We start from the raw sequence: 25,787 nt of genomic DNA on the forward strand, positions 1-25,787 counted from the left end.
AGAGTTGGGAAGTGAGTGAAAACGGAAACGGGGCACGGAAGTGAGCAAAAAACGGAAACGGGGCAGGGAAGTGAGCAAAAAACGGAAACTCTGGGCAGCACATGGGGTGTCACAAAGTGTGTTTTTAGAGGCTAGAGCTCAGAGAAATGGAGTTTGAAACTTTTCTGATGTTTGTTTTATCCCGGCTTGACTTGGAAGTTTCCAGTGATGGGTGTGTCACTACCTAGCAACTCAACCCAATGATTTCAAGACAGCCCTGTAGAAAGTGCTGCTTTCCACCTGGGCCAGTTTCTGCCTCCCTGTAATGTGTTCTCAGTGGTCTGGTCCAGGCATCTGGAGACGCGCACAGTAAGTACCACCCTCTTTTCTAAACAGCTCGCCAAGCTTGTGGGTGTTTCTGATGGTGATGAGCATCTGCCCAGATGGATGTTGCTGTTATCATCCCCATCTTACAGGTGAAGAAACTGAGGCACCTAGGTTTAAGAAACATGCCCTAGGTCTCACAGCTGCTCAATACTCTGAACCACCAGAGTGTACTGTTCTAGACTTCTCTACCACCTGCAAGCATTCCTCCACACATTCTTGGTTCCATAAGACTTTCCTTCCTATGACCTGTTTTTGTCTATTTTTTTCATTCTCCTGAACTTTGAGGCCCTCCTCATCCTTTAACCATTCTCTGTCTTTCTGAACCTTATCTGGGAAGAGAACGTCTCCCTTGCTCAGGTTTTCTCCTTTTCTAGTAAATGTGTCGTTCTTATTTAGTACATATTTCTTTTTTTAAGCACTGTTTTATTTATTGATTTAGGCTGTTCTGGGTCTTCGTTGCTGAGGCATTTCTCTAGTCGTGGTGCACAGGCTTCTTACTGGTGCATGGATTTCTCACGCGGGGGCTCTCTTGTTGCGGAGCACGGGCTCTAGGCATTTGGGCTTCAGCAGTTGCAGCACGTGGGCTTGTTAGTTGTGGTTCCTGGACTCTAGAGCACAGGTTCAGCAGTTGTGGCGCGTGGGCCCAATTGCTCTGCAGCATGTGGGACCCTCCCAGACCAGGGATTGAACCTGTGTCTCCTGCATTGGCATGCAGATTCTCCACCATTGAGCCACCAGGGAAGCCCTAGTGTATATTTTCTATTAGGTGAATTCCTAAAAATTTCAATAATTATATTTTGATTTTGAAACTTCCAGACTATTTTGTTTGGATCCTCACGCATCCTGTGGGGTGGGAATGGCATGGATAATCTTCCAAGTACCTTTTTCATGGGGCTGGGCTGGACCATTATCCTGCTTGTTTTTGGCACTTGTAGCAACACAGGTAGAGATCACGTTGGCGTTTTGGTGGCCACAGGTCTCTACCAACTCTGAGCTCACAGCTGGCTCAGACCCTGTCATTTCCTGCTTTGCTTCTTTAGGAACTATGGTCTCCCGCTTGGCACATGCAGAGTTGGACGTGGAGACCCATGTGTGGGTTGTCGATGGGTTCCCAGTACACTTGACCTTGTTAGATCTGACCAGGTGTTCAAACCTGTGAAAAATCTGAGCTGAAGCCTTGCATTCCAGCAGCATGGCTGATTTTCTGTCTCCCTGTGGGTGATTGTGTGCTGGGGACGTCACATTTGGAGACAATGGACTTGGACTCAGACGCCTATGCATTTGACTCATGGAAAGCCCATCAGGGCCCCAGACTCTGTTCATTCTTCTGGCTTTAGACACAGTTTTAAGACATTTCTTTGTGGGAGTCCCAGTCAGTCCAGAGCAGTTTAGAAGCCGTATGAGAAAAGGGGGATAGGATGCCGTCAGACCCCCCAGAAAGTTACAACTATGGAGGAAGCTATGAAAAGTTGACTTAAATTATATTCTGGGGTCATTTAGTTCAGAGGAATTGTGTCATCTATGTATGGTTTTTGTTGTTGTTCAGTTGCCAAATAGTGTCCAACCCCACGGACTACAGCCTGCCAGGCTCCTCTGTCCTCCACTATCTCCCCGAGTTTGCTCAAATTCATGTCCATTGAGTCAGTGATGTCATCTAACGAGCTCATCCTCTGTTGCCCCCTTCTTTCGCTTTCAATCTTTCCCAGCATCTGGATCTTTTCCAGTGAGTCAGTTCTTCGCATCAGGTGACCACAGTATTGGAGCTTCGGCTTCAGTAACAGTTCTTCCAGTTAATATTCAGAATATTAAGAAATGAAATGTTTTTTGAGGGGTCATATAGATCTTAAAAGCCCTTGAGGGATTTTCTATATTGTAGTCCCAAAGATAATCCAGAGTTCTAAAAAGGTCAAGTTATATCTCTTCTGTGTACACTCAGGAGACAGAGAAATGTTTAACTTTAAGAGTAAGCTTTAATTACATGGAAATGTTCTCGCTGGCCATGCCGCTAATTGGGGGCCCTTTTATATCTATTTTTAAATGTTTCAAAGAAAATGTGCTAAACCGTGTTACCTGGGCGCTGAGTCTGTGGGTCTTGGGAGAAAAGCCAGAACATTTTTCTCATTGCTGCGGAAATCAGGGGCCGCCTTGTCCAGGAGGAGGAATCAGACCAGGTCTGGGAAAGGTGGGTGGGTGGGATGAGGAGGGGTTCTGTTTGAGGAAGAAGGACGGGATTGAGCCCAGCGAAGGCACTGGGATGGCATGGAGCCTGGCCAGCTATGCCTGGCTGGGGAGAAGGGGGCAAGATCATGAACTGCTGGAATGTTCTCAAGCCTGCAGATCAGGGATCGACCAACTGACTCTGGTGAGATGGTTAACCGAGCACATTCCTGGGCCCTCTTCCCACTGAGGCTGGGGTGGGATCATCAGTCTGAGGCAGGGCCCCAGAATCTGCATTTTAGCCAGTAGCTCAGGCGACTGTGATGCAGGTGACCTCTCATTCTGCTTGAAGACTTGCTCTGCAGACCAGGGGGCTGGTTGCAGATGCTGAAGGGACATAGGTGGCTGAGTCAGAACAGTGGCTGTAACCACAGTGCTGGGGAGGAGGGCTGGGGTGGAGATGGGGGAGGTGACAAAAGCCTGGTTAGGAGGCTCAGGTGAGACCCTTTGATCCAGCCTGCCCGGCATCAGAGCCTCATTGCCTGCTTCGTGGTCACTGTTCCTCCTCGTTGGAGTGGGGTTGCCCTGGAGCCTCCGTTGAGGGGTCGAAGGCAGGAGGGCTGCTGTGAGCCTGGGCGCTTCCCGGTAGCCTGGGAGGGGGTCTGCCTTGGCTGAAGTGTCGTCTGAGCCACTGCCCAGGTGACCACCGAGGGCTGGCTCTGCGCGCCAGGGGCGGCAGAGGGTGAGAGGAGAATGGGGCCAGTGTCCCTCCCGGTGGCTGTGCTGAGCGGGCCTTCTGTAAGGACGGGGCTGCGGCTTCCTGAGGGATTGAGGGTGGCAGTCACAGCCCAGCCTGTCCCCCTCTCGGGGAGCAGGAGCAGAAGATCCAAGGGAGAACCGGACGCCCAGAGCATTCTGGTCTGGTCAGCGAGCAGGGCAGGGCTTGGAGGTGAGGGCCCGGGGGAGCTGGGGGCGTGGGCAGAGGGCCCCGGTGCATCTGCCCGTTGCTCCAGGGTTTTCAGTTCCTGGATGAGGGAGCTGACTAATTTCTGGGCTTTCTCCCCAAGGTCACCATCCGGATGTTACAGGTTTTCACCCATTTGCATGTCTCCAGGAAAACCAGCTGGACTGCACTGGGGCGCCTGCCCCCAGCTGACCTGGCTTGGGCTGTAATGGGGTGATTGAGTGGGAGATGCTCATCCAGGTGATGCTGGTTGTCACCCGTTAGCAGGGCAGTTTACCCTGTTCTCTCTAGCCATCTTCCAAGACAGACAGAGAGACCTTCGCAGCTCTGTCTCTCCTCATCTGTTTGGACACCCTGTGGCCACTCCTATGTTGTGCTCAGTTGCTCAGTCATGTCCGACTCTCTGACCCCATGGACTGTAGCCCACCAGGCCCCTCTGTCCATGGGGATTCTCCAGGCAAGGATACTGGACTGGGTTACCATGCCCTCCTCCAGGGGATCTTCCCAACCCAGGAATCAAACCCAGGGCTCCCTCATTGCAGGCGGATTCTTTACCATCTGAGCCACCAGGGAAGCCCGTGGCCATTCCTAGGGGTAGGAAAAACTCAGTCTCTGACGTTTGGGACTCAGATTCAAACCCAGCTCATCCCTGTGAGCTGGGACAGTTACTCGGTTTCTGCGCTTCCTTGCACTTCCAGCTTTCTGCACTTCCTTGGTGTAGGGACATGATTTCCTTTTCCTTGGGCATGTACCTAGGTAGATCTACTTTTACCTTTTATTTATGGCTGCACTGGGTCTTCATTGCTTGGCATGGGCTTTCTCTAGTTGCAGCGAGCAGGGGCTACTCTCCAGTTGCAGTGCTCGGACTTCTTACTGCAGTGGCTTCTTAGTTGTGGCATGCAGGCTTGGTTACCCTGAGGCACGTGGAATCTTCCTGGACCAGGGATCAAACCAGTGGCGCCTGCATTGGCAGACAGATTCTTAACCACTGGACCACCAGGGAAGTCCCATACATTTACCTTTGCATAAAACTGCCAAACTGCTTTTCAGAACAGCTGCAGCATTTTGCATCCCCACCAGGAACCAGAAGCTTGTGAGGGTTCCGATGTCCCCACACCCTCACCAACACTTGTCATTGCCTGTCTTTTTCATTGTTAGCCATCCTCGTGGGTGCGAAGTGGTATCTTCATTTTGCCTTTCCCTGGTGAGGGTTGATGTTGAACATCTTGTTATGGGCTTTATTAGCCATACATAAATCTTCTTTGGTGATATCTATATTTCAGCCTTTTGCCCATTTTAAAATTGGATTGTTTGTTGTCTTCTTACTGGGTTGTGTGAGTTGTTTATACCAGCTGATTCAGGTCCTTTGTTGGGCGTGTGATTTGCAGGTATTTCCTTCCAGTCCGTGTCTTGTGTTTATACCTGTTAACAATGTCTTTTGAAGTGCAAAGATTTTTAATACTGATGATGCCAAACTTATCAATTTCTTATATTGTTTGTGCTCTTGGAGTTGTATCTAAGAATGTGTGTGCAATCTGAGGTCATGAAATTACACTTCTGCTTTCTTGTAAGTGTAGCTTTAGACTTTACGTTAAGGTCTGTGATCCATTTGCATTAGTTTTTGTATATGACATACAATTTTGTATATGGTAAGATAGGGCCTAAATTAATCTTTTTTGTATGTGGATACCCAACTGTCCCAAGTACATTTGTTGAAAATGAACAAAGAACGATTCTGTCCCCCATTGAACTGCCGTGGCACTTTGGTTGAAAATCTCAACCATTGTGTTTAATGCCCTAGCTTTCTCTTTCTCCTCTTGCTTATCATGGGGGTTGGCAGACTGGTAGAATATGGTATTAACCAGATTCCCACGTGTCTAACTGCATGATCACAGTTACCAAAAGCTGCCGGCTGTGTGACCATTGGTCAAAGACGAGATGTCTACCTGAGCGGCAGCTGCCGCTTGCCAGCTGTATGATCTGGGTCAAGTTTCTTAGTTGCTTCCTGCCTCAGTTTCCCCACCTGTGAACCAGGAGTGCTGATAACTCCTTACCTCCAGGGTTACTGGAAAAAAGATGAGTGGAGGGCAGCCCGCACAGTTCACATTAGTTGTTGCAATTGATGCAGTGGGATTTTTGGGGACCACCATCACTTTGAGCTAAAATTTGCTCAGCCTGACTCCACCCTGTGCACCCTACGATGAAAGAAGGGAAGGGAATCCTACACAGGTGAAGCAGGCTCTGTTCAAACTGCAGTGTCCAGGAGGCGGCTCATGTAACCCACAAATAATGGTGGTTTTGGACATCAGCTGTGAGTGGCCACAGGCTCCATACTCTTTTTTTTCTGGTATAAATGCAGGTCCTTCTTTAGGAAGGTCTGGTGGAGCACATGTCCCTGCCTGATGCCAAAGAGATGTGAAAAAAGAGATACCACCAGCTTAACCTCTGTTTGCACTGAATTTTAGTACAAACATTCGATCCGTAGTCACCTGCACACCTCCCCCCACCCACATGCACACACACACCCACACACCTTTCTTGCCAGATTCTTCCTCCTACACTCCTTCCTCCTTTCATTTATAAGTAGCACCCTCCAGAGGGCCAGGCATTTGCACACACCCCCGCCGACCTGAGCCCTAACTCGGCTCCTAAGGTGAGGTCTTAACCTCAGCACTGTGGACACTGGGGCCCAGGTCCCTGCTAGTCGCAGGGCCGTCCATCCTGTGCATCACGGGCTGTTTCATAGCAGCCCTGCCTCCACCCACGAGACGCCTGTAGCACTGCCCCTCTCCCCCAGTTGTGACAACCAAAACTGTCTCCAGAAATGGCCACACGTGCCCCTCTGAAGCAAAACCGCCCTCCGCTGAGAACAGCTGCCCTGCAGGTCTTGTGTGGAGGCGTGTGAGACAGAACTCGGGAGCTGAGCGTGGGCCCGTGCGGGCGGGGGTCAGGAGGGCAGCCTGAAGGGACGCGTTGCCTCCCCTAGCCGCCCCCCACACTCAGAGTCCCCCTTGTGCCTTGTCTCCAGGGCCTCGATCTCCTCGGAACGCTCGGGGCAGCGCTGTGCGTCTTCCTGCCGGGTGGGCTTGACCCGGAACAGCCGTGGCACCTGTGGCCTCTTGGCCCCTGGTGCCCTTGAACCCCCGCTCTCTCGGCTCCTACCACCTTCTCTCCGAAGCTGTGTCCGCAGAGGTCCCCGACATGCGAAGAAGCTCGGAGAGGGCCGCTCGACGGAGCCCCAGTCCCGACAAGGAAGCCTTGCTCTCGAGGCAGAACCTTTCGGACAGATTGCTGCAGGTCCAAGAGAAGGGAGATCTGGAGCCGCAGAGAGGACAGAAGGACCCCCAGCAGTGGAAGACCCAGCTACTCCAGCGCTTGGTCGAGGAGCTGAAGGCAGAGTGGCCAGAGGCCTTGGACCAGCAAATTCGAGGCCTGGGGCGGCTGTACTTAGCGCATCTGTTGGGCTCGGGGGGCGAACAGGCCGAGGACCATGAACCCAACTCAGAGGGCTCGGCCCAGCGAGGAGCAGCCAGGTTGCCCAGGGCCAAGGGGAAGCACAGAGTGGCCGCGCGGGAAGAGAAGGGACGCAAGGAGGAGCTGGCCCGACGGCAGCCCTGGTGCGCCACGTCCCGGAGGAGGGCAGTGGACCGAGAGAGGCAGGGGGCCTCCAGAGCCACAGGCCCGTGTCCCCCTTCCCTGAGCTCCCCGGAGAGGAGTAAAGGAAAACGAGCGCCTTCCATGAAGACCGGTGGGGGCTGCCGTCACGGGACAGACGTGGAGAAGCTCTTGGCTGCCACAGAGGGGATCAAGCGCCTGGAGGAACGGGAGAGTGACGCAGCCCGGGAGGGTAGGAGGCAGCTGGGGAAGCGGCCAGCTCGTCGTCAAGGCCCGAAAAACAACTGTCTGGATCAGAGCCCCGAAGGCAAAGCCGACCACCTGGAACAGCTGTGTCCAGTCGGCTCGACCCACAGAAGGGGGGCCTCGCCGCCCGCGAAGCTCGGGAACAAGAGCAGGTGGCAGAGAGAGCTGGAATTTGCCTTCGAAGAGTTGTTTGATACCAACAGGAAGCTGAAAAAACACCTGAACTTGCAGCTGGATCTCAAGCCCGGGGTGGATCAGAGCCCTGGTGAAGATCAGGACTTCAGGGAGGAGACGCATGCATGGAGAAGGGAGAGCCAGAGAGACAAGGCGGAAAGAGATGCAGAGATTCACGTGGTGCCCGCCGGGGAGCCCGCAAGTTCAGCGGGGATGGAAGCCCACCTGGCGTCGTCCAGAACCAGCTTGCAAAAGTTTCTAAGCAAGCTCGAGAACCAGAAATACCATAGGATGGCCAAGGGCGTGGTTAAGAGCGACAATACACTTTGGTCTCCCGAGGCAGGAACCTCTCTGGATGAAAAAGACCGGCTCTCGTGCAGCCCTGGATCCGGATGGGAGCCGCCCCAACTGGATGTGCTGGTGCAGGGCTCCCTTCAGCTTCACCCGCAAGAACAGGCAGACAGGGTTGGCTTGATGGCATCAATGCAGAAGCAGAAAATGCAGGTGGAGCAAAGAAGACTGAAGCAGCTGGACTTGCTTGAGCAAGTCGAACACCCCAAGGTGAGCTTGGAGGCCGATCTCCAGACGGAGCTGAAAGATGGGAGGAGGGAACAGAGGCAAGCTCGTCTGGCTCAGCCGAAGCCTGACTCCCCTCCAGACCCGGAGAAGGAAGGCGGGTATGACCGCAGCCCCACTTCCCCCTCGGCCGCCATCGTCGACGATGACAGGCATAGTCAGATGATCCGTGACATTCAACAGCAGATTCTAGAGCAAAACAAGTTGCACAAGCAGTTTCTTAAAGAAGCCAGGAAACGCTTGGTGGAGTTTCAGAAAATATGTTAAAAGTGAGAGTCCCACCCATGGTAAATACATCACTGATAACTGGGCATTCTGCCGGAACTGGTACCCAAGTCTGTGCGATTGTATTTGCGTCATCTGCTCAGAAACCCATAGCCTCTTTAAAATGGGCCATCAGTCATCCTCCTGTGCTTTTGGCGCAAGTTCCTCTGCAGAAATCCTACTCACTCCCAAACTTGCCTTCAAAAACTAAGTCCTATTCGGAAAGAATCCTTAGCATGAAAATAAGAACCCGTGTAGGGCGCGGTACGTGGGTCTGGCCAGTGTTAGCCCAGAGGGGTGTCCTGGAGCTGAGGCTGTTTTCATGTACTGCGAGCGCAGATGGAAACGCCAGGTACATTTAAGTGCTTCAGATGTTTTAGTCAAATAAACACTGGACTTTGAGGGGCATCCAAGGTCAGACGGGCGCAGTTTCAAAAGATACATCATTGGTTGCTTAGCCAGTGGCTGAGACGTTCATGGAGAGGTTTCACGAAAATCTTTCAGTCTTTTCAAAGCAACGTCATTTCATAGGACATCACTTGGTAACATTCTTGTAAATTTAATATTAGAAAGCGGGAGGGAGGGAGAGAAGGGGGTGGGAGCAAGAGGAAGAAAGAGGAAAGAGAAGAAAAGAAAGGGGAAATGATTCTCAGTGACACAGCACTACAGACTCCTTTGGGGCTGGCAGTGGTGGGGGGCGGGGAACAGGGTGTCTGATCGGTTGCCTTTTTCCCAGCTTTACGCCTGACCCAGAAGCCTCAGCAGCCACGGAGACCCTACACTAGATGGGCTTTTGTCTACCAGTTGCATACTTAGGGATTGGAATAGAGTGGACAAACCTTTTCTGCAAGGAGCTGAGAGTAAACAGTCTAAGCTTCACTGGCCATATGGTCTCTGTGGCAGCTACTCAATGCCTGGAAGGCAGCCATAGACTAAATGAATGGGTGTGACCGAGTTCCAATAAGATTTGATTTACAAAAATAAGGGGTAGGCAGGCTGTGGCCCTCAAGCCAGCATTAGCTGACCCCTGGGCTTAGCATATCAAGGAAATGGTCCTCCCTCCCTCCCTTCCAGGAACCTCAGCTGTCCTGAGTAGGAGCCCCTCTTCTGTGGCCTTTTTAACCATATGTATATTTGGCACCATAGCCTAGCTATAGTGACCAACAGGGAGTGAAGGCAGGGTCTGTTGGGACCCCAGCCTGCCCATATATAGACGGTGTAATCATCACTTGTGAGCCCACCATTCAAATCTGAGATCTGAAATATTTGCCGAAAACCAGCTTTATCTGTGTGCCCCTCCCCTCTTCTGTACGCTGTTCCTCCTTAGCTGTATTGTGTATCCGCAGAACCTGGGAGCTGTCCCCACTTCACACACCAGAACACACCCTATATTGTTCAGCTTTACTTACGCTTGACCCCTATAAAAAGGATGTTATAGCACATGTGGTCTTTTGGAAGCTTTTTTGGACCCAGTGTAGTGAGTTTGCCCATCTCACAGGCAGGTGTCATTTTTGCCACTGCGTCACGTTTTCATGGGACCCTCTGAGCTTTCTTCCCATCACTGCTTGTTTTGGGCCAGTTCCCGAAACGAGAACAACATCCCTAATGCACTGGGGTCAAAAGGCCTGGCATCAGAAAGTGCTTTGGGAATGTGTGGACACCCCAGCTGGGACGGAGATGTGGGAAAGGTCTACTTCCTCCTTTTCTTCCCATTTTTACCTCTTCTTTGCCTCTGGAAAATGTTGGCCTGAGCTTGGACCATTCTTCCTTTGCAAATACTGACTGGCAGACACTGCCTTACAAAACTGGATGTGAGCAGTGAACACACACATGGACATATTATATTCTGGTGGAGGATACAGGTAACAAGTGACCACAATGACTTAGATGGTGATGGGAGACTACTTAGAGAGGTGGGGTGAGTGACCTGATGCATGTCTCTGAGCATCCAGCCCCCAACCCCTGAATGTTTGTATGGAGCAGTAATGGCATCCTACAAGGTGTTTGGTCTTGTTTGTTTGTTTTGGTTTGGGGTTTTGGGGGTTTGTTTGTTTGTTTTTTGGTTTTGTTTTAAAATCATTAGTTTTCTGTAAGGACCCTTCCACCATCTCATGTCTCCATCATGTGAGTCTCTGTTGTCTGTGGCTTTTACATTTGAAGTGGAGAAAATGTTTGATCCCAGCCCCGTTTCTCTCATCTGCTTCTGGAAAGTCATGGGTCAGGGCTGCAGAGGCAATGTGGATAAAAACAAAAGTCCTGGGGCTGGGAGAGCTTTGTCACTCCCGGGCCAAATGAGGATTCCCCACGGGGAGGGGCACAGGCCTTCAGCGGGTGCTCAGCCAGAACTCCCTGTGCCGCCACGGGATTGCCTCAGTCTGAGTGTGGAGGGGCCACCCTGGGGTCACCAGGTTTAAAGCCGTAGCCACGATGGGACCCAAACACTGAGTAATGAGGTCCTCCTGACTCGGCCTGGAAGCCACAGTCTAATGAAGGGGCAAGCCTGCCTTTGAGTGCGTTATTTTTGTTTCCACTTTCAAAGGTCGTGTTTGCGCCCCGTGTGTTCTAGGTGAGGAATCGTCCCCTCTTGGCCACACTTGAGCTAAAAGTAGGTGTCGGGGAAGAGCAGCGAGACATGGTGGACGGTGACTCATCTCTGCCTGGACGGTCCCTCCCACACTGTCCCCCGGCAGCTATATGAGACACCCTGCCCTTCTCCGCCTGACCTGCCGAAGACCGAAGCGGGGTGGTCTGGAGCACCCCCTTGCCCGGACCAGCAATGTGAGCAACGGAACAGCCCTCCAGGACCACCTCCCCCCAGACAGGCGACCCTCCCGTGGTTCCCAACAGAGGCGTCACCCGTCACTTTGATCTCTTTGGGATCCCAGGGGCCGACTGTAGCGTCCCCAAAGACGCCGCCTTCACCCCTTGTTGCTCATGTTGATGCGACTGGACCCAGGGGCCAAGGACCCTGGGGCAGCGCCCCCAGGAAGGTGTCCACCCGGTCATGGCAGAGGGCAGTGCGGACCCCAACACGGTGGCTCCTCCTAGGGGGTCCTCCCTCCTTCCCCCATGGGCCCTTCCTCTCTGAAACTGCATCTTTTAGAACGTTCCCCTGGTTGTGTGCTTCCACCCCCACACTTGGGGCAGCTTCCCTGTTCCTGTTTCACTCTGGGTCGTCAGGTCACATCCTTGCAGCCAGATGGCGGCCCCTGGGGAAGGCCTCCGTGGCCGATGGGCTGGTGGACAGGCCCCCCGTTTGCCCAAGAGATCTGCACGGGGCAGGCCGCCCCAGTGGCACCTGCCGCAAAGTCCACTCTCCACGGGCACGTGCGGGCCGGCAGTGACAGACAAGAGCCGGGACAAGGGACAGCAGTTCAGCTGAGATGGTGGGACAGGTCCTGCCCTGGTGGGGCCAGGGGGGCACCCTTGATTTTGGATGTGTCCCCACATTCCATGGCTGCTGCCCTGGGGGTCCTCACGCCTGTCCCCTCCCGCATCCAGCCAGGTGCCGGGTCGCAGTGTGAAAGAGAACATCCAGAAACTCAGAAATGTAAAATGACGGGAAAATAGGTTTTTAAAGTTGGGGCATGGGGCAGGGGCGCCTCTTCTGGTGAGTAGGAGGCAGCCATGAGGTGCGGCCACTTCTTGCCTGCACCCTATTTGCTCTGTAACAGGCTGGAGAGTCGATGGCAGAGTGTAGCCCACCGTCATCCTGGCCTGGACACGAGGTAGGGGGGTGGTGGATTGCACCCCCCACCCCACCCGCTCCGAGGGGCAGGGGAGCTAAGCTCATGAGGACTAGCCGAGGAGTGGGCGCGTGACCTCCCAGCCCGCTCACCCAGGGTCCCTCCACACTGACAGCAGGGATTGTTGTCCTGGGATTCCCGCCTTCCCATCCCTGCCCCTGGCTCCTGAGCAGTGCTGAGCGCCGGGGTCAGCCCACAGACCGCATGCTTCAGCATCCCACGCCAGGGCCGTTGCTGCTGCACTGTCCACGCAGGTGGGGACCTGAGCCACCGCCTGGCACCCTGTGTGTGTTCACACCCTCAAATGAGACCTGCCCAAGGTCCCGGCCCACCAGTGAGGATGGGACCTTTGCCTGCTGTCCATCTGGGCCCTTCCTCAGCCTGCGGGCGGGGAGGAATGAAAGCAAGGGGGGGGGTGGCCGGGAGTCCTCCCAACGTCTCTCCCAGCCTCCCGCTGCCCCCTGCCCCGCCCAGTTCTGCCCCTGCCCCCCACTCTGGGCTCCAGGCTTGGGTTTGCAGGGCTGAGCTTGGCTCCTCCTCAGGGTCTTGGCGGAGAAAGTGCAGAGCAGCAGTTCCCTCCACAAAGCCGCACTGTTCTCAGCAAATCCTCCCAGGAGCGGGATGCATTTTTTTCAAATGATTCAGCAGCACGTGAATGGGAAGGGCCCCGAGCCCAAGGCTTCGGAGACCGTGATCAAGGCCTCTGGCATGAGATCCCGCTGGGCCAACAGCGAGAAGGGAGGAAGGGTGGTGGGGCTTGAGTTGGGTTTCCATCTGGGTCCTGGGGTGGGGGGTGGGGGTGGTCAGGAGGGCAGCTTGAAGCGGAGTGGTGAGGCCTGCAGCGTGTGTCTGCATGGCACGGCTCTCCTAGAGATGCTTCTCTCCTGCTCCCCAGGGGAGCCGAAGCAAACGGACAGAAAATGGAGATGGGCGAGCTGGTCTCCATGGAGACAGGGCATCCAGTGGACAGCCGCTCACATGTGTGTGCTAGAATCTTGAGCAACAAGGGCAGGCCTGGCAGATCCTCAGGTAGCAGGCTCACGAGCAGCATGGACCCGGGCTGGGGCTGTGCTGCTATTTCCTGTTTTCTGTCTGCACCCTCCCTGCCCCACCCTCGATTTCCGAATAAACACATCTGCGCTGAGCAGTTATCATTCCGGGTGTTTTTGACCTTGGCCCGAGTCATGCTGGCCAAGTCTTGACCTCACCCTGGACAGCCCAGCCCTGCCCTGGACATCTGTTGGCTCTTGGGGTTGGGGTGGTCTGGGAAGCTTTGGGGGACCTGGTGGTGGGGGGAGGGTCCGGTCTCTCTCAGCTGCTGCAGGGACAGACGAAATCCTCAGTTGCCTGCAGCATCCCAGGACTGTTTCTAATTACTTCATTTCCCTGAAAGCAACGAACTTGGAGGTCTCCTCCAGCCCAACTGAAAGGGGCCTGGCCTTGAAACCAGGGAAGGCAAAGCTGAGTGCCCAGGGAGAGCCCCCAGGGCCGTGTCCACCAGAGGGGCCGCTGGGAAGGTGAGGGCTGGGTGCACAGTGAGGCCGGAGGGGAGGTGGGGCTGGATGCTCCCAGGGCCTTCCAGGCATCAGGCCAGCGCTGACGTCATGCATTCCTGTGACATCTCCCAGGACCTGCAGCCACACCCCGTTTTCACGTGCTGTTCTGTAGGGAGGGGCGTGGCCCCAAAACATGGGCTATCTGCGCGGTCTGCAGTCCGTGAGCACAACGACCCTGTTTCTAAGTCACCATCCAACCCCCAACCCCCGCCACTCCAGACAGTGAAGTTTGCCTCTCCCGTCCCCACCAAACAAGCAGATGCAGCCCCATTGCCAAGGCTCCCAGTGTCTTTACCACACACCCTACGGCCCCCTGAGATGATTTAGTTACATGCAAGCAGTTAGGAATCCTTCAGTAATACCAGACCACGGCTCTGAAAAAATATAATCATTCCATTACAGCTTTCAGAGGGCAGAGCAGCCGACTGTGTGTCTGGGGTGGTAGATGCAGGAAGTGGGGTGCCCCTCACTCTCCTGACTCTAGCCTCAAAGTTTAGTGGCAGCTGGGATGGAGGTGCCCCTGTTTCATGCCCCCCTGAGACTTGGGACACGTTCGTCAATCAAAGGTTGAGGGGCCTCAGCCAAGTCGACCAGCCTACAGTGTCATTGTGTTCACCCGAAAGGGACAAGAGACCCTCAGCCCAGGTGGCAGCCCTGGGATGTTGCTGCAGGGATTAAGCAAAGACTTCGATGGCTCTGTGATTTGAGGTGTAGATGTCTACACTTGAGGTGCCCATTCTCCAGTGAGTGTAGACAAAAGTGTGGAACCCTCCAGCCCCCTCGCAAGTACCCCAGCAGAGCAGAGCACACCTGGAGAGTGGGGGTCTGGAGCCCAGCCTGAGATAAGTGGAGGCTAGGAAGGACTGATGCTGAAGCTGAAGCTCCAGTACTTTGGCCACCTGATGCTAAGAGTTGACTCATTGGAAAAGACCCTAATGATGGGAAGGATTGAGGGCAGGAGGAAAAGGGGGCAACAGAGGATGAGATGGTTGAATGGCATCGCGACTCAACGGACATGAGTCTGAGCAAACTCAGGGAGGTCGTGAAGGACAGGGAAGCCTGGCGTGCTGTAGTTCACCAGGTTGCAAAGAGTCAGACGTGACTTAGCAACTCAACAAGGTCCTGTCTGGAAAATTGTTTCTATCTGAACTGTTCTGAAACGGTTGGTGTGTAATTCTTCCCAGAGACAAGCAGATGGACCAGGTGACCCTCCTGCTCTCAAACCAGGGCTCCCATTCCAGGCATGACAGCAGAGTGGGCCCCCCACTCACTCTTGACTGGGGCCAGTAAGGGTCTTTGGCCGATGTGCTGGCCAAAGTTTCCCGACCCCTCCCCTGCAGTAGATGACTCTCAGGCTGTGCGTCCCTCACCAGGGGGACCACTGGGCATTTTCCATGCGACTGTGAGCGAGACTGAAGAGCAGGGCAATGGGGTCCTGGTTAATGCCATCTCCCTGGGCACCCCTTCCAGGTCCAAGCAGAGGCTACAGTAGGTGCACTGGGCTGGGAGGGGATGGTGGCTTCTGTGGACGCCGAGCCACGCTTGCCAGCTTGAGTCAGTAAACACGTAAGGTTCAGATGGTTCAGGGTGGATTTTGACCTTGTATTTAGATGGATGTTTTTCCGAATCCTGGAGATGCCCACACCTCTTCCAGGCAGACCTGTGATTTTTTTCTTAACCCGGAAGCTGTACCAGGGTTGGCACTGGGCGCTCGGGATTCAGGAATGTTGAGTCTGTTGGGACAAGGTCATGAACATCTACAAGTCAAAGTCCTAACATCCATGGGTTTACCATGCTCTTGGGTCAGGAGCCCATGTTGACAGAGTGGCCCCATTGGGAAAGGTCCTATAGGATATATATGTAGCATATGGGGTTCCTCCAGAGAGCATTTGGGCCCGTGGCAAGACAAGCAAAACAATTCAGTTTATTTCAGTGTGAAATAAATGAACTTCGGAAAGGCAGTTCTCCTTGTGGGGTCTGGTTTCCCCACAGACTATGTCCTTGGCTTGTTCTTAGCCTCCGTCGTTTCCCCAATAAGGTCCGCAGGCACGGGAGGACTCATGTCAGTGGGGTGTGGGAGAGACTTGAATCAACACGGGCCGATCAAGTGTGCTGTCCTTCCAGGCCACACCGTGTGCTGGGGACACCCAAGAGTTCCTGCCCGTCCCCTCCCCGCCTCCCCACCCAGGGCAGTAGCACAGTCTGGCCTCCGTGGGTTTTGCCTGGGCTGTCGTCATCTCTCAAAGTCTGAACGTTGCCTGTGTTCCTTGGATCGTCGTCCGCAACCTTGACTTTCCATCCACTCCGTTCTTTTCCATCCCAAATCTGGCTGGGCCGACTAAGGATTGTTTTTGCAGGCTCCTAGTGGGGGAAGTGACGTCGTGTGGTGTCCACAGCCCAGGGGTGGGGGTGGGGGCTCTGCGGTCGCGTGTGCTTTGAATTAAGTCCACGGTTGTGCATTCCAGTAGCCAACATCTGGCGGTGAATTCATCAGCCAACGAATCACCCTTGATCTCAAACACAGATGTTGTGTTCACGACCGAAGGGAAAGAAACAGAAATCTGAGCAGCCCGGGGAGAGGCCATCATTTTGGGGTGCAAAGCAGTCAGAACAGGGATCTTTATAAAGACCCTCCCTCCTGCTGCTGCCTTTGGTTCTTGAAGGGCGGGGTGGTGGAGCAGAGCTGTCTGCTCGTGGGGGTGGACAGGACATAGCCTGATCCCCAGCCCCGGGGCCAGACACCGGGCTCAGCATGCAGCAGGTGTTTGGTAAACATGAGTCCATGCCTCGATTTTAATTTCTTCCCAGATTCTCCAGGTCTCTTCGCTACTCCCCATCCCTGTCCTTTAAATGGCCTGGGTGTCAGAGAGGCCCGTCCCTCACTTGGAGTGGCTTCAGTCTAGAGTTCAGGGTGATGGCCATCGTGCTGGGTGCAGGAAACGTGTTTCTGGAACGTTCTCCTTGCCTCCTCCTCCTCTATCTGCCATTGGCAGGTGGAAACAATGTGCTCCTCTGTTTTCCAGTCCATCATCCATCCATCTTGCCTGGATTGGATCTCCTTGAAGGCAAGCTCTGTTACTGAAGACTTTCCAATACCTTGCACCTTTTTCCCTTTGGGCAACAGAATCGGGCCCCTGCTCTCCGGGTTTGTACTTAAAAGGTAGCCCAACTCTGAGCTTGGCAGGGAAGACAGTCCCCACTCTGGCTTGTGCCGGGGGCAGAAAGCTGGGGGTTGGGATGTCTGTGGCTGGGCTGGCTGGGTTCCACCGAGACGCCATCTTGCCCTCCCTCTCTCATGGGGCCTGGACATCTGTTTCCTTTTGGGTCTGCTATCTGTAGCTTGCCCATGGGATCCTCTGGCTGTGATCGATTCCTTTGCCGACGCTTACATGTGTCTCCCCACCCCCACCCCGTGCAGAGGGTGCTGAGCCCAGATGGACAGGAGTGTGCCCAGCCCCTCTCCTTCGAGGTTGGAGGGTGTTGATGCTTTGGGGAAGGTTTTCCATAGAACTGAGCTCTCTTTTCTCTCTTCCTTCTCACTTTCTTTCCTTCTCTTTCTGTTGCATTCTGTAAAACATTGAGACTCAGTTCGCAGGCCCTGAAGAATCTGAACTCCTGTTCCTGGGTGGTGACAAGCCCACTCAGAGATCCTCCCCACCCCACCCCCGACCTTCCTGCGGGCAGCTCGCAGCTCAGGGGCCAGTGAACGTTCTAGGCTTAACTCTCTTCTTTTCTGATAGTTTTTGAAGGCAAGCGTGTGGTCTGTAGCCCCAAAGCAGGTCCTCCAGGAAGCTGTTAGCAGCCCCAGAACTGGCGTCCACGATGCCCAGGGCCTGAGCAGTGAGCCTGGTGCAGTTCTTCTAAGTCCTCGTCGCCCTGGGGAGAGAGGGAATCGGCGCCATCCTCCGCGGTGCTGTGTACGCTCTGCGCTGAGTTGTGCATGCATCGTGTGCCAGGCATCTCTTAGGCCCAGCTCTTCGTCGCCTCCCTCACCCTGAGGGTGTGTGGTGGTATCTCTCCGTTTCAGAAATGAGTAACTGAGTCCCAGCAAGGTCAGGGAGCTTCCCTGAGGCTGTGTCGCGGGGAGGGGCTACGGCAGGATGGAGTCCTGGTGCTGCCCACTTTCAAATAAGGACCCAGACTGCCCCGGAGCTTAAGGAGCTTTTACGAGAGAAAAATGCATGGACCTTACTGTATGGAATCGAATGGGGTCTCTTGACTCTTTGGGAGTAGTTTTTGCTTTTTTTCCTTAAAAAAAAAAAAAATGGTTTCAGTGTCGTTGATTTAAGTGCTGTTAATTTCTGCTGTACCGCAGAGTGATTCGCCTATATTATATACATTCTTTTTCATCTTCTTTTTTTCATTATGATTGATTTATCACCAAATATTGAATATAGTTCCCTGTGCTGTATAGTAGGAGCTTGCTGTTTATCTATCCTACATATAATAGTTTACGTCTGCTAATTTCAAACTCCCAATTCCTCCCTCCCCCCACACCCCTCCCCCTGGAAAGCCAGAGTTCTGCTCTGTCTGTGAGTCTGTTTATGTTTCATAGATATTGTTCATTTGTGGTTTTTTTGGATTCCACATGTAAGTGATATCACATGGCATTGATCTTTTTCTGACTTGCCTCACTTAGTGTGATAATGTCTAGGTCTGTCCATGTTGCTGCAAATTGTATTATTTTGTTCTTTTTTATGGTTGAGTAACATTTCACATCTTCTCCATCCATTCCTCTGTCAGTGGACGTTTGGGCTGTTTCTGTCTCTTGGCTGCTGTAAATAGTGCTGCTTTGAACACGAGGGGGAATCTATGTATCTTTTTGAATTATAGTTTTATCCAGATATATGCCCAGGAATAAAATGGCTTGATTATAGGGCAACTCTAGTTTTAGTTCTTTGAGGAACTCCATCCTGTTTTCCATAGTGGCTGCCCCAGCTTACATTCCCACCAGCAGTGTAGAGGGTTCCCTCTTCTCCACACCCTCTTCAGCATTTGTTATTTGTAGACTTTTTAACGATGGCCGTTCTGACTGATGAGTGGTGCTACCTCATGGTAGTTTTGACTTTTTGCTTGTTTTCTGATGGTCAGCAGAGTGTTTACTGAACACCTATAAAGCAGTAAGCATTGTGCAGAGTGCTGGACCTCTGAAAAGCAGTACCAAAAAGTTTCAAAAAGCATGCAGGATTGGGTGTACCATAATACAGTTTGGCAGCATTGCTTCTTCTAGACCCGTGATCTCCTTCGGATGGTCCTGATTCGTTTAATAGCATGCGCTGAGGACGATACTGCGGAAGAGCAAACAAGATAGACTGATCTAATGTTTACTGCTTCGCATAAAAACTTTTGTGCAGTGTTGCAATAAGGTATAGACTAGGCAGGTGGTAAGAGGGACCGAGACAAACCTCACCTGTGTTGCCATCCAGGTATCTCAGGTTCAGCTCAGCAAATAGTGCTAACTGTTCTGTGGTTCGAACGTAGCTTCTGCCTGTAAGAAGCTCCCTGGGCTTTGGGTAAACAAGGGTACAGGTGTTTATAGTAAAATGGATGAGAGGTGTGGAATATACCAAGTGCCAGGAGAGGACAGGATTTCCCATAGAGAAGATGGACAAGGGCTATTTCAGCTCGGTCTTGAAGGATGAATAGAAGTTCTCCAGGCAGAGAGGAGATGGCATTCAGGGCTGAAAATATGGACACCTGGGCAGGTTCAGATTCAGGAAGTATTATGGACTGTCAGGACAAACAAGAGTGGGTGACCACCAAGGCAGCTGAAATAGTCACTGGCTGGTACCAGGTTGCAAGGAGTCTTCTGTTTTAGAGGACAGCAGTGGGCAGCCAAGGAAGATGTTTGAGCTGGATGGGGTATAACAGTGAAAAGGTAACACGTGCTGGGGTGGGAAGATGGGTGGAGGGGTGGGAAGGAACATTGGGATCAGGATGACCTGCTACAAGGGCAAGGCCTTTTGTTCTGGCGTGGCCCACCACTTGGCATTTCCTGGATGTGGCTTTGTAGGTTGGGGCCTGGCTCAGCCTGGGAAACAGGAACCTGTGGCCTCGGCCAGTCATGACTCAGCGCCAACAGAAGGAAAAATAAGGATGGCTTTGGGGCGGGGCGGGGCACTGGAGCTGTGGCGTGGGGCTCTGGTGCCAGGCTGGGGTCCAGGGAGCATTTGGGGGGTCCAGGGGGGTGGGCACAGATGGGGGTCCGTGTCCTGGACCTCCCTGCTCTGCAGGAAAAGACAGCCCTGGCCAGGGGCCCTGAGATCCCAGCCGCTCACTGGGGTGGAGGGTGGGAGGCTCCTCCAAGCCAGGCCCTGTCTGCGCCTTGTTCTCTATTTTGCTCACACCCATGCTCACGTGACACTCGTCCACAGGGACCCTGAACAGCCGAATCTTGAAGGACAAAGCTTTAAAAGCCATTAAGCAGCCTGTGCCACCAGCTGATGAGCCTCAAAATGAAAAAAGGGAGGGAGGGCTCTGCCCAAGTGACAACACGAGCTGCTGACCCTGCCTGTCAGGTTACGGGGCAGAGCAGGGTCCTGGCTTAATTGCTAGTAGGAAGCCCTGGGTTGCAGGCCCCAGCGCAGCCTCAGACCTCAGGGAACATTCCAGAACCTTCCCAGCCTGACCTCTTCCCCTCTCCTCCATCTCGTGTCAAGGTCCAGGACCAACCCTCTTTGTGTTTTGGCCTTTTCCCTCGGCATCTGTCCCTTTTGTCTGCCACAGATGCTCTCAAATGTCTCCTCCTCCTGTTCCATGCCCTTTGGGTTAAAATGTTCGACCTTCCTCTGCCGTTGCCTCTGGTAGAATGTGTTATTACAAAAAGCAGCCCCAGGACTTTTCTCAGGGACATGTAGAGGACAGATTCAGAGGCTGGCAGGATAGGCTTTTTTGATGTCAGACCCCCAACCTAAATACGATCGGACTCTTGCAGGAAGGTAACTCCCCCTCTACCTTCAGCCTGAAAAAGCCTGATTGACCGAAGGCTATGGGAGGAGGGGGGCAGGGTAGGACTCTCAACCATCCTTAACTGCGTGATCAGGATGGGAGGCCCGTCAGTGTGCTTTTCTGCTTTCCCAGCCACTGACACATACCCATTGGAAAGAAAGGGAGAAAAGCCCCAGAGTCCCAAAGAGTGAGATCCACAGTGATCCTTGTTCAAATCAGTGATGGCCTCAGCAAACCCCAGGTCTTGAGGGACAAGAGCTGCTCCAGGGTCCTGTCAGTGGGGGACTCTGGCTTCATTCCTGGTCTGCCACCTCTGGGTGGAGTCCAGGGCTACGCCCAGGCTGGGATTACCTGGCCTCTCGCCTCCCGCCTCCCTGCTGCCACCTCCTCCCCCCCCAACCTCGGAGCCAGGACGGTCTTGCGGGGGACTCTGCTCACCTTTGCATCTTTGTTTTGCAGTGATCAGAGCCAAAGCAGTCAGTAAGAAGGAGGTGGACTCTGGCAATGACATCTACGGCAACCCCATCAAGCGGATTCAGTATGAGATCAAGCAGATAAAGGTACCGGTGACCGTCCTGGGGTTGCTGTGTCCGGCAGAGCTTCGGGAGGTTTGGGAGCATGGCAGGGTGTCCCGCTGTCTCATTGCACCTCTAGGCCCCTAGAACTGGTGCAACCACGCCAGGGGCTGGGGGCGGACAGTGAGGAGCAGGGGCATCAAGCTGCAGGTAGATCTGATTTTCCTTAATCTGTAAATGCCAGAGAAATTGTGTGCATGTGGCATGTTCCCCTCAGCTCAGTTCTTCCAGAAATGTGTTGTCTTCATTCCGATGGATGTAAGTCAGTGGCAGAGCTTCAGCATTAAGGTACCAGCTTTACAGCTTCTGTGGAACTTTCCATGAGTGCCTCTCCGCCTCTTCCATGGTGGGTGGGTTCAAAGGCAGTGGGAACTTGGCCATTGTTTCTGGGAGCCCGCAACTAATGGGGCAGATGACCTAACTCCCCCAAAGTGCGAGTGGGCTCCAGTCTTGCCTGGTTAGCTTTACTTTCAAGAGGTGTGAGGATTTGGAGAGAGGACGGCTCCTATGGAGAGGTGTGCTGGGACATTACCTAAGAGAGGGGAGTTAGGGAAGACATGGACTTGGCAGCCCGGCCGATGATGGAGAAGATGCTTTGCCAGGCTGGGTAGGACTGGAGGCGTTGGGGGCTATAGCCCCAGGGGAAGGTGGCTGGTATTTGTCAGTTTTTCAGAATGTGAATATTGTTCAAGATCATATGGCAAGGAGCCCGTATTTGGGAGGGAGGGAGGGAAGACACGGGGGAGGTTGGGAGGACAGGACCAGTGCTAATGGAAGGTTATTGTTGTTGATAGTAACTAACTTGGAAAAGACCATGATGCTGGAAAGATTGAAGACGAAAGGAGAAATGGGTGGCAGAGGACAAGATGGTTAGATGGCATCACCAACTTAATGGATGTGAATTTGAGCAAACTAGGGGAGATAGTGAAGGACAGGGGAGCCTGGCGTGCTGTAGTCCATGGGGTCGCAAAGAGTCGGACACGACTTAGCAACTGAACAACCACAAAACTTGGTCTGTAAGAGGGAAGAAGATTCCAGGCTCTAGCAGGAGAGACAGCTTTGTGACCTGGTTAGTCATTGTAGCCATCCATATTGTTACAAAAATAGAATATACATGTTACCAGAAGGTCAGCAAAATGCTTAATCATTAAGTCTGTGTCATTTAAAGGGGTGCCCCGGTCTTTCAGTGCCAACATCTCTATTTATGAAGCAGTTAAGACAGTATCTCTGCTCTAATGACCCACTGTGGGGTTATGAAAAGGGAGGTGTTGACACCAAGGAAGCACCTTCAGCCCTTTGGTGACAGACGTCATTCGTAACCTTTCTTGGCATGGGTTGGGGTATAGCTCTTGCAAAGCTGGTTCATCGTGACATTGGGATGACCCTGTTCCATTTGGGTTTGCTTCTTGAAGCTCTCTTCCCCCAAAACCAACCAGTGCTATTACCCTGGGTTTAGCCACAGCAAGAGTCCTGATGAGGTTCGTGTGGAATTGTGGAGCCTTGGTTGTGTGTGTTCCACGGTGCTGTTTGGCCGCCTGTGTTGTGTTGGTCCTGGCGCGTGTGTGCCCTCTCCTTTCCATTACCTCCACCCCCACTCACCTGGCTGCCAGCGAGCTGCACCCCCAAAACCGGAGTGGAGGGCAGTTCTCAGCCCATGCTCACGTCTCCGCCTGTCACTGTCCCTGGTGGGGCAGCAGGAACCCACTGGCTGGGGCTTTCTCACTTCCTGCCCAGACCCTGGAACAGTGCACCCCTTCTCCTGAGCAGCAAGTCTGTTCCCAAGGGGCTCAAGGGAAATCTCAAGTTGAACTCCCCTTGCCCAGGGAGTTACATCCTAATTAAGAAGTGCCTCTCTGCCCTGGCATCAAGTAGCCAGTACTTGATCAGAATTCCTGGAGAGAGACGAAAGTGGCTGTCCTCCGTGGTGGGTCAGAATCACCTGGAGGTATCCAAGCCCCTCCCTGGAGATTCTGTGATGACCTCACCCGTGGTTGGGAAGGCAGGTGTGTCTGAGGCGGGTCCTTCTGGATGACCAGGTCATCCCCAGCCTGGTGACGCTGCCACACTAGGCAGTGAATCACAGTGATTCCGAGGAACTCTGTGCGTTAGGAATTGTCATCTTCCAGCCTGTCTGACCGGTGCATCCCCATCCCTTTTCCGTGCTGGCAGTACCCTGGGTGCAGGTTGGGGCACGTGTTCAGGGAGGCATCCGGATTCCTGGCTGTGCTGCCCACGTTCACTTATGTTCCTCATCCTCCTTTTTCCAGATGTTCAAGGGACCTGACAAGGACATAGAGTTTATCTACACAGCTCCCTCCTCTGCGGTGTGTGGGGTCTCGCTGGACATTGGAGGAAAGAAGGAGTATCTCATTGCAGGTGTGTACGCAGATATGGGCATGGGATGCTCTTCAAGGGTGTCCAGGGGAGTGGAGGTGGGGCGGCTGGAGGTGAACCAGAGCCTTGACAACACACATGATACACACAGTGCTACTCAGAAGTCTTGAGATTTCCCTGATTTTTCCCATCAGAGGACTGATAAATTTTCAACCGTCCTCCACATTCCCCTTGTTAGAATAGTGGAACCAATGTGACTTAAGAGAAAGAATAGAGTAAACCAGTATTCATAGGAAATCTGAGGTCAGGTGGACACAGAGAGGTGAGAGGCTGGAAGTGCTCAAGGCTGGGCAGGAAGCGGAAGGCAGAGTTGAAACCTGGTTTTATTATCTTTTTTGGTAGTTTTTTATTTATCTGGCTGTGCCAGGTCTCAGTTGCGACCATGCAGGATCTTCGATCTTTGTTGCAGCACACGAGATCTTCAGTTGTGGCATAAGGACTCCTCACTGCGGCATGTGGGAGCTAGTGCCCTGACCAGGGATTGAACCCAGGCCCCCCCTGCATTGGGAGCTCGGAGCCTTAGTCACTGAACTGCTGGAGAAGTCCCAAAACCTTGTTTTAAATCTCTTAACATTACTATGTGTGCTACTCACCCATTCCTTTGTTCATCGTATCCCTCTTTCATTTATTGTGATAAAATATACCTAGCATAAAGTTTACCATTTTAGCCGATTTTAGTTCAGCAGCATAAAGCACATTCACATTGTTGCTCAAGCATCACCACCATCCGTCTTCAGAACGCTTTCATTTTCCCAAACAAACTCTGTGCACATTAAACTCCCCTTCCCACAGCCCCTGGCAACCGGTGTTCTGCTTTCTGTCCCTGTGAAATCTGACTCCTCCAGGGATATCATAAAAGTGGATTCTAGCACAATTTGTCCTTTGGTGATGGGCTTATTTCACTGAGCATAATGTCCTCAAGGGTCACCCATGTTGCAGCAAGTGTCAGAATTTCCTCCTTTTTTCAGGCTGAATAATATTCTGCTGTGTGGATAGACCACAATTTTATCCTTGCATCTCTTTTAAAGTTTTTATTCTTTTAGTCTTACAGAAAATGACTTTACTTTTTTTTCTTATTATCACTAGATTTTATTTCTTAGAACAGTTAAAGATTTACAGAAAACTTGAGCAAGTTAGTACAGTATAGCCAGCTATCTCAGGTCTTCCTACAGCTTCCTCTGTTATTAACATCTTAACATTAGTATGATATATTTATTACTATGGATGGACCAGAATTGATACAGAAATCCCTTTACTTCTTTCCATTGCCTCCTCTGCCTGCCCCACTAGCTTGCACCCCCAGGGTCTAGAACAGGGCTTCTCAAAATCAGTACTATTGATATTTGAGACCATTTTTTGCTGGCAGGCTTGTCCTATGCACGGAGAATACTTAGCTGCATCTGTGACTTCTTGGAGTAGGAAATGGCAACCTACTGCAGTATTCTTGCCCAGAAAATCCCATGGACAGAGGAGCCTGGCAGCCTTATAATCCATGAGGTCGCAGAGTCAGACACGACTGAACATGCATGCATACGTGGCTTCTACCCATTAATTGCTGTCACATCCTCCCCCCAGTCATGGGGTCTTCCACATCACCAAATGTTCCCTGTGGTGGGGAGCAGGATCACCCCGAGTTGAGACCTACAGGTCTAACCAGACCTCCACTGATGCCAGAAATGCCCTATGTCTGAGCTGGTCAGTGAGCTACTGAGCACTTGAGACCTGTGGCTGGTGCAACTGAAGAGCTGGGGCTTTAATTTCATTTATTGCAGTTGATGTAGGTGTGACGGTGGGGCCTTCCCTGGTGGTCCAGTGGCTAAGACTCCGAGCTCCCAATGCCGGGGTCCAGGGTACGATCCCTGGTCAGGAGCTGGATCCCACACGCTACAACTAAACATTGAAGATCCTGCGTGCGGTAACTAAGACCCAGCCCAGCCAAATAACTAAACTAAATAAAAATATTGAAAGAGATTATATTTAAGGAGTTTTTTCCTTCTTTTAGAAAGCCTCCTGAACTTCCTAAATGTCTTATTCTGAACATCTGTTATTTAAAATGTGTTAATTCAAGGGTCAGGGTGTATTTATTATTGAATGTATAATTCAAGGGTTAGAGTGCAATCATCACCATGGTCTAAAAGAAACCCTGTACCTTTTAGCTATTACCTTCCTAACTGCCATTCTCCCCCCACCCCCAGCTCTCAGCCAC

At 52.6% G+C, this 25,787-nt stretch overlaps 2 protein-coding genes across 2 annotated transcripts in view; both read left to right on the top strand.

Annotated features, from left to right (window-relative positions):
- Positions 1–25,787, top strand: part of TIMP2 (TIMP metallopeptidase inhibitor 2) — a 52,969-nt gene that overhangs the window by 16,261 nt on the left and 10,921 nt on the right. The window contains exons 2-3 of the mRNA XM_043905338.1: positions 21,072–21,172; positions 23,455–23,563. Coding sequence (XP_043761273.1) covers positions 21,072–21,172; positions 23,455–23,563 — 210 coding nt within the window. The remainder of the gene's footprint in view (positions 1–21,071; positions 21,173–23,454; positions 23,564–25,787) is intronic.
- Positions 4,383–14,631, top strand: CEP295NL (CEP295 N-terminal like). The gene has a single exon (XM_043905337.1). It carries the CDS (start codon positions 6,689–6,691, stop codon positions 8,363–8,365), a length of 1,677 nt encoding a protein of 558 aa, XP_043761272.1. The 5' UTR covers positions 4,383–6,688; the 3' UTR covers positions 8,366–14,631.

Source organism: Cervus elaphus, chromosome 5 (genome assembly GCF_910594005.1).
Source record: "Cervus elaphus chromosome 5, mCerEla1.1, whole genome shotgun sequence".
In the NCBI taxonomy this organism is placed as follows: domain Eukaryota; kingdom Metazoa; phylum Chordata; class Mammalia; order Artiodactyla; family Cervidae; genus Cervus; species Cervus elaphus.

What these genes read in the sequence shown, in the direction of transcription:
- CEP295NL (XM_043905337.1), top strand. Translation starts at nt 6,689, where the DNA reads ATGCGAAGAAGCTCGGAGAGGGCCGCTCGACGGAGCCCCAGTCCCGAC.